This window comes from Mobula birostris, chromosome 13 (genome assembly GCF_030028105.1).
Source record: "Mobula birostris isolate sMobBir1 chromosome 13, sMobBir1.hap1, whole genome shotgun sequence".
NCBI lineage: Eukaryota > Metazoa > Chordata > Chondrichthyes > Myliobatiformes > Myliobatidae > Mobula > Mobula birostris.
Genome location: NC_092382.1, coordinates 22,227,874 through 22,235,031, shown reverse-complemented (window position 1 = coordinate 22,235,031; position 7,158 = coordinate 22,227,874). Strand labels below are relative to the sequence as shown.

The 7,158-nt window shown below is 47.3% G+C and overlaps 1 protein-coding gene across 1 annotated transcript; it reads left to right on the top strand.

The window, feature by feature from the left end:
- Nucleotides 1-222: 222 nt before the first annotated feature.
- Nucleotides 223-6,746, top strand: LOC140208505 (uncharacterized). The gene is made up of 2 exons (XM_072277229.1): nt 223-294; nt 4,794-6,746. Exon 2 carries the CDS (start codon nt 5,130-5,132, stop codon nt 6,252-6,254), a length of 1,125 nt encoding a protein of 374 aa, XP_072133330.1. The 5' UTR covers nt 223-294; nt 4,794-5,129; the 3' UTR covers nt 6,255-6,746.
- Nucleotides 6,747-7,158: the final 412 nt, after the last annotated feature.

Here is a 7,158-nt window from a genome sequence, read left to right as displayed (position 1 = left end):
AATGGAAATAAATCAGAAAGCGGACATTTACTTTGACGGTTGTCCCGCCGTGACGGAAAGTTCGGGAGACGGTGTCAGCGGGGGTAACGCCCTCTCGGCTGGTCCGCCTTCGCTATTGGCTGGAAGCAGAGATTGACATCGCTTCCCACCAATGGGAATAGCGCAGCGCATGACTCCACTGTTGACAGCGGTGGGGGAGGGGATGGTCACGTGATCAGTAGCCCAGCCGTTAAACCGACCAAGCTCGAGCTCACCAGCGCGCGGGGCACAAAAGGCCCCGGATGATCGGTTGAGGTGAGAAGGGGTCTCCGGGTTGGGGGTCTCACCGGGCGGCGTTTTCAACACCGACTTCGGGTAGTTGCTGTGACTCCGGACTCCGTGACCCGCAATCCCGGGACAGTCCTGCTCTCTTCCCTCTCTCTCAGCCCCACCATCCGTACACGGGCCCCGGAGTTAAGGAGTTGGGGCTGGAAATGGATGAATTCCGTATCATCCGAGAGTCGGAGGGGGTGGGATAAAGAGAGGTGAGTTACACCCAAGGTGCAGGACGCAGGAAACTGGGTGAGAGTCGGGAAGGGGAATGAGGTTAAATAGCCATCGCAGAGTACTGTTGTGGCCATCCCCCACAACAACAGGTAGGCCATAGATAGGGTGCAGAGGAGATTTATAAGGACTTTGCCTCGACAGGCGAGCATGACTTATGAGAATATGTTGAGTGAACTCGGCCTTTTTTCCTTGTAGTGACGGAGGATGAGAGGTGACCTGATAGAGGTGTATGAGATAATGAAAGGCATTGATTGTGTGGATAGTCTGAGGCTTTTTCCCAGGGCTGAAATGGCTAGCACGAGAGGGCATAGGTTTAAGGTGCTTGGAAGTAAATACAGAGGAGATGTCGGGGATAAGTTATTCATGCAGAGAGTGGTGAGTGCGTGGAATGGGCTGCCGGCGGCAGTGGAGGAGGCAGAAACAATAACGTATTTTAAGAGACTCCTGGATGGGTACATGGAGCTTAGAAAAGTAAAGGGCTCTGGGTAAGCCTCGGTAGCTCTAAGGTAGGGACATGTTTGGCACAGCTTTGTGGGCCGAAGAGCCTGTTTTGTGCTGTAGGTTTTCTATGTTTTTTTATGTTCTATGTATTCTACCACTTTAGAAACTGTTGGGGGGAGGAGATTACGTGGCAGAGGAAAGTCAAAGGGGTGATAGGGGATTTGCTAGTTAGGGGAACAGAACTAGAAGGGGACTGATATCCTAGTGTTAAGGCTTGCTTGTGCTGGTGTGGTGGGTGGGGGTGGGGTGTTAAACTAAAGTTGTAGAGGGGATGGGAGCCAGAATGCCAGATAATAGAGAGGGTGAATTGAATTGACTTTCTTACTTACATCCTTCACATGCATGAGGAGTAAAAATCTGTGTTGCATCTCCATCTAAATGTGCAATTTATAGTAATTTATAATAGAACAGGACAATCAATATAACATAGAAATACAGTTGTATCAGCATGAATTAAGCAGTGTGATGGCCTAATGGAAGAAGTCTGTTGGTCCTGGCTTTTATGCTGCAGTACTGTTTCCCGGATGGTAGCAGCTTGGAACAGTTTGTGGTTCGGGTGAGTAGGGTCCCCAACGGTCCTCCGGGCCCCTTTTACACACCTGTCCTTGTAAATGTCCTGAATCATGGCAGTTCATAACTACAGATGCGCTGGGCTGTCCGCACCACTCTCTGCAGAGTCCTGCGATTAATGGAAGTACAGTTCTCTTACCAGGCAGTGATGCAGCCAGTCAGGATCTCTCAGTTGTGACCCTGTAGAAAGTTCTTAGGATTTGGGGCCCCATCCCAAACTTCTTCAACCGTCTGACATGAAGGAGGCACTGCTGTGCCTTTTTCACTACACAGCTGGTATGTACAGACCACATGAGATCCTCAGTGATGTTTATGCCGAGGAACTTAAAGCTGTTCACCCTCTCAACCCCAGATCCATTGGTGTAAATAGGGGTTAGCCTGTCTCCATTCCTTCTGTCATCCACAATCAGCTCCTTTGTTTTTTGTGGCAGTGAGGGAGAGGTTGTTTTCTTGACACCAGTCAAATGTTGTTCAGACCTCAGGGCATCGATTTGCGATCTTGTTGCCATGACTGGGACTTGTTTGTACCCAACAATCTGAGGAATTTGGAGGAACAAGTTAGCAAGAGAGATCGCAGACTACGCCAATGCTTGATATACTAAGCGATTTTAAATTTCCATAGATTGACGTGACTCCCATATGTAAAAGGACTAGACAGGGTAGAGTTTGTCAAATGTGCCATTAATCAGCACGTAGAATTACCAGCATAGAAATATGCAATAAGCTATTAGAAAATATTCCAGGACTAGTGACAGAATATTAGTGTATGGGAACACTTTGCATCTAGTGATCATATTGCCATGAGATTCCAAGTTAACATGGAAAAAGAAAGGACTGAACCATGGATCGAGATTCTAAATTGGAGAAAGGTCAATTCTAATGGTATCAGAATGGATCTGACAAGTGTGGACAGGCTGTTTTCTGGCAAAGGAGTACTTGGTAAGTGGGAATTCTTCAGAAGTGAAGTTTTGAGGGTGTAGAGTTTGTATGTGCCTGTCAAAATAAAAGTTGAAAGGTAACTGGTGCAGGGAACCTTGGTTTTCAAGAGATATTGAGGCCCCGGATATTTCGTTCCTTCAAATGCCTCAGACTGTTGGGTGCAGCAAAGACTTATTAGTGACTACAATATCATAATTCCACACCCTGAACTCATCTGACATCTTTTTTAGTCATCTTCTGTTGCTTTCTAAAAGCTTCCCAATAGATTTTGCTCTTTTGTTTGCCCTCTCTTTGCTTTTTATGTTGGCTTTGGCTTCTCATTTCATCCACGGTTGTGTCCTCCTGCCTTTCTAATGCTTCCACTTCTTTGGGATGTATCGATCACTCAGCTCCCGAATTGCTCCCAGAAACTCCAGCCATTGCTGCTCCATCGTCAATCCTACCAGCTTCCCCTCCCAATCACGTTTGGCCAGTTCAGTACAGAAACATGCCCACTCTGGACGATCAGAATGGTAATCTGTATGAGCAGACAAAATATATGGGGGAGATTTTAAATATTATTTTTTGCATCCACATTTACTCAGGAGATGGACACAGAGTCTATAGAAGTGAGGCAAAATGGCATCAACTTCATGGACCCTGTACAGATTGCAGGGGTGGAGGTGTTTGCTGTCTGAAGGCAAATTAGTGTGGATAAATCCCCAGGGCCTGACAAGTTGTTCCCTGGGACTCTGCGGAAAACAAGTGCAGAAATTGTTGGGGCACAAGCACAGATATTTAAATAATCCTTAGTGACAGTTGAGGTACTGGAGGACTGGAGGACAGCCAATGTTCTTCCGCTGTTCAAGAAAGGCTCTAAAAATAAAGTAGGAAATTATACGTCAATGAGCTTGACATCAGTAGTGGGAAAGTCATTGGAACGTATGTGCAGGAACCAGATATGTAAGTATTTGGATAGATAGATTAAGGATAGGCAGCATGGCTTCGTGCATGCTAGGTCATGTCTATCCAATCTAATAGAGTCTCTCGAGGAAGTTGTCAGGAAAGTGGTTGAAGGCAAGGCAGTGGATGTTGTCTACATGGACTTTAGCAAGGCACTTGACAAAGTCTGATATGGGAGGTTGGTCAAGAAGGTTCAGTCACTCAGCATTCAAGATAAGATAGTAAATTGCATGAGACACTAGTTTTGGGAGAAGCCGATGGTTGCCTCTGTGACTGGAGGCCTGTGACTAGTGGTTTGCCACAGGAATCGGTGCTGGATCTGTTGTTGTTTGTCATCTAGATCAGTAATGTGGATGATAGTGTGGTTAACTGGATCAGCAAATTTCTGGGTGACACTAAGAATGGGGGTGTAGTGGACAGTGAGGAAGGATATAATGGCTTGCAGTGTGATCTGGATCAGCTGGAGAAATGCAAAATGGAATTTAATGGAGACAAGTGCGAGGTGTTGCATTTTGATAGGACCTGGGTCTTACACAGTGAATGTTAGGGCACTGAGGAGCGCTGTGGAAGAAAGGGATCTGGGAATACATGTCCATAATTCACTGAAAGTGGTGTCACAGTTAAATAGGGACGGAAAGAAAGATTTTGGCATATTGGCCTTCATGAACCAAAGTACTGAGTACAGGAGATGGATGTTATGTTCACACTGCACAAGACATTGGTGAGGCCTAATTTGGAGTGTTGTGTGCAGTTTTATCACCTACCTACAGGAAAGATGTAAAAGAGGTTGAAAGAGTTCAGAGAAAATTCACAAGGATGTTGCCAGATCTGGAGGACTTGGGTTATAAGGAAAGATTGAACAGGTCAGGACTTTATTCCTTGGAATGTAGAAGATCGAGGGGAGATTTGATAGAGGTGTGCCAAAATTATGAGGGTTATAGATGGGGTAAATGCAAGCTGGCTTTTACCACTGAGGTTTGGTGGGATTACAACCAGAGGCCATGGATTAAGGGTGAACAGTGAAACATGAAGGGGAACATGAGGGGAAAGTTTTTCACACAGATGGTCATCCAGGTGTGGAATGAGCAGACAGCCCAACTGGTGCATGCGAGCTCAATTTCAACATGTAAGAGGTTTGTATAGGTACCTGGATGGTAGAGGTACAGGGGTAGACAGTTTAAATAGTTCAACATAAACTAGATGGGCCAAAGGGCCTGTTTCTGTGTTGTACTTTTCTATGACTCTGTGATAAGAACATGAAATAATACTAATACTTATTTAATTCATTTTAACAGCTGTGCAGACCAACCATTCATCTGGGCAGAAGATGTTTTTATGGCTTTAAAACTGTGGCACTTTAAATTGACAGTAGATAAAAGAAAATCCCAGCTGTACGTCAACAAAGGGGAAACCCATTCATCTGCTCAGACAGTGGGAATGGATTCAGTCGGTCATCTCAACTGAAGGTACATCAGCAAGTTCACACTGGGACAAGGCCATTCACCTGTTCTGTGTGTGAGAAGGGATTCAGTCAGTCTTTCCACCTGTGGACACACCAGTCAGTTCACATCGAGCAGAGGCTGGTCATCTGCTGAATTTGTGGGGAATATTTCACTCGGTTATCTGACCGAATGGCTCACCAGCGAGTTCACACCGGGGAGCGGCCGTTCACCTGCTCAGACTGTGGGAAGGGATTCGCTCTGTCATCTGCACTGAAGGTACATCAGAGAGTTCACACTGGGGAGAGGCTGTTCACCTGCTCAGACTGCGGGAAGGGGTTCACTAAATCATGTAAACTGAAGGTACATCAGCGAGTTCACACTGGAGAGAGGCCGTTTACCTGCTCAGACTGTGGGAAGGGATTTACTGTGTCATCTCAGTTACTGAGACACCAGTCAGTTCACACCGGGGAGTGGCCATTCACCTGCTCAGACTGTGGGAAGGGATTCACTCTGTCATCTGCACTGAAGGTACATCAGCGAGTTCACACTGGGGAGAGGCCATTCACCTGCTCAGACTGTGGGAAGGGATTCATTCAGTCATCTCATCTGAAGGCACATCAGCGAGTTCACACCAGGGAGAGACCGTTCACCTGCTCAGACTGTGGGAAGGGATACACTTGCTCATTTAATCTGAAGGTACATCAGCGAGTTCACACTGGGGAGAGGCCATTCACCTGCTCAGTCTGTGGGAAGGGATTCAAACTGTTCGCTCACCTACTGACACATCAGCGAGTTCACACCAGGGAGAGACCATTCACCTGCTCAGACTGTGGGAAGGGATTCACTGAGTCATATCAACTGAAGGTACATCAGCGAGATCATACTGGGGAGAGACCTTTCACCTGCTCAGACTGTGGGAAGGGATTCACTCAATCATATCGACTGAAGGTACATCAGCGAGTTCACACTGGGGTGAGGCCGTTCACCTGCTCAGACTGCGGGGAGGGTTTCACAAAGTCATCTGCTGTACTGAGACACCAGTCAGTTCACACTGGGGTGAGGCCATTCACCTGCACAGTGTGTGGGAAGGGATTCACTCAGTCATCTGCTGTACTGAGACACCAGTCAGTTCACACTGGGGAGAGGCCATTCACCTGCTCAGTGTGTGGGAAGGGATTCGTAGAGTCGTCTCAACTGAAGGTACATCAGCGAGTTCACACCGGGGAGAGACCGTTCACCTGCTCAGTCTGTGGGAAGGGATTCACTCGGTCATCTCATCTACTGAAACACCAGTCACTTCACACCAGGGAGTGACCATTCACTTGTTCAGTCTGTGGGAAGGGATTCAATTGGTCATTTCACCTGCTGGCACACAGAGAAATGGCCGTTCACCTGCTCTGTCCGTGGGAAGGGATTCATTACGTCATCTCAACTGAAGGAACATCAGCGAGTCCACACTGGGTAGAGACTGATCACCTGCTTGGACTGTGGGAAGAAATTCTCTCAGCCAAATCAACCAATTGTGCATCACTGAGTTCACACCGGGGAGAGGCAGATCACCTACTGTGAATGTGGTGAAGGATTTGTGGTGGACATGGACTGTGCCTTTAAATGAGAGAGAGAGAGAAACTGTCTACAGTACTGCTGCCTGCTTCTTGGTTGCCATGGTGAGAGGGAGGCGGAGTTATGTGATGGACAGTTCGATGTTCACAGTTGCTTCTTGGTTGCCATGGTGAGAGAGAGGCAGAGTTATGTGATGGACAGTTCGATGTTCACAGTTGCTTCTTGGTTGCCATGGTGAGAGAGAGGCGGGGTTATGTGATGGACAGTTCGATGTTCACAGTTGCTTCTTGGTTGCCATGGTGAGAGAGAGGCAGAGTTATGTGATGGACAGTTCGATGTTCACAGTTGCTTCTTGGTTGCCATGGTGAGAGAGAGGCGGAGTTATGTGATGGACAGTTCGATGTTCACAGTTGCTTCTTGGTTGCCATGGTGAGAGAGAGGCGGAGTTATGTGATGGACAGTTCGATGTTCACAGCTGCTTGGTTGCCATGGTGAGAGAGAGGCGGAGTTATGTGATGGACAGTTCAATGTTCACAGTTGCTTCTTGGTTGCCATGGTGAGAGAGAGGCGGAGTTATGTGATGGACAGTTCGATGTTCACAGTTGCTTCTTGGTTGCCATGGTGAGAGAGAGGCGGAGTTATGTGATGGACAGTT

Excerpts from the sequence above, each read along its gene's own strand:
- LOC140208505 (XM_072277229.1), top strand. The coding sequence starts at position 5,130 with ATGGCTCACCAGCGAGTTCACACCGGGGAGCGGCCGTTCACCTGCTCA.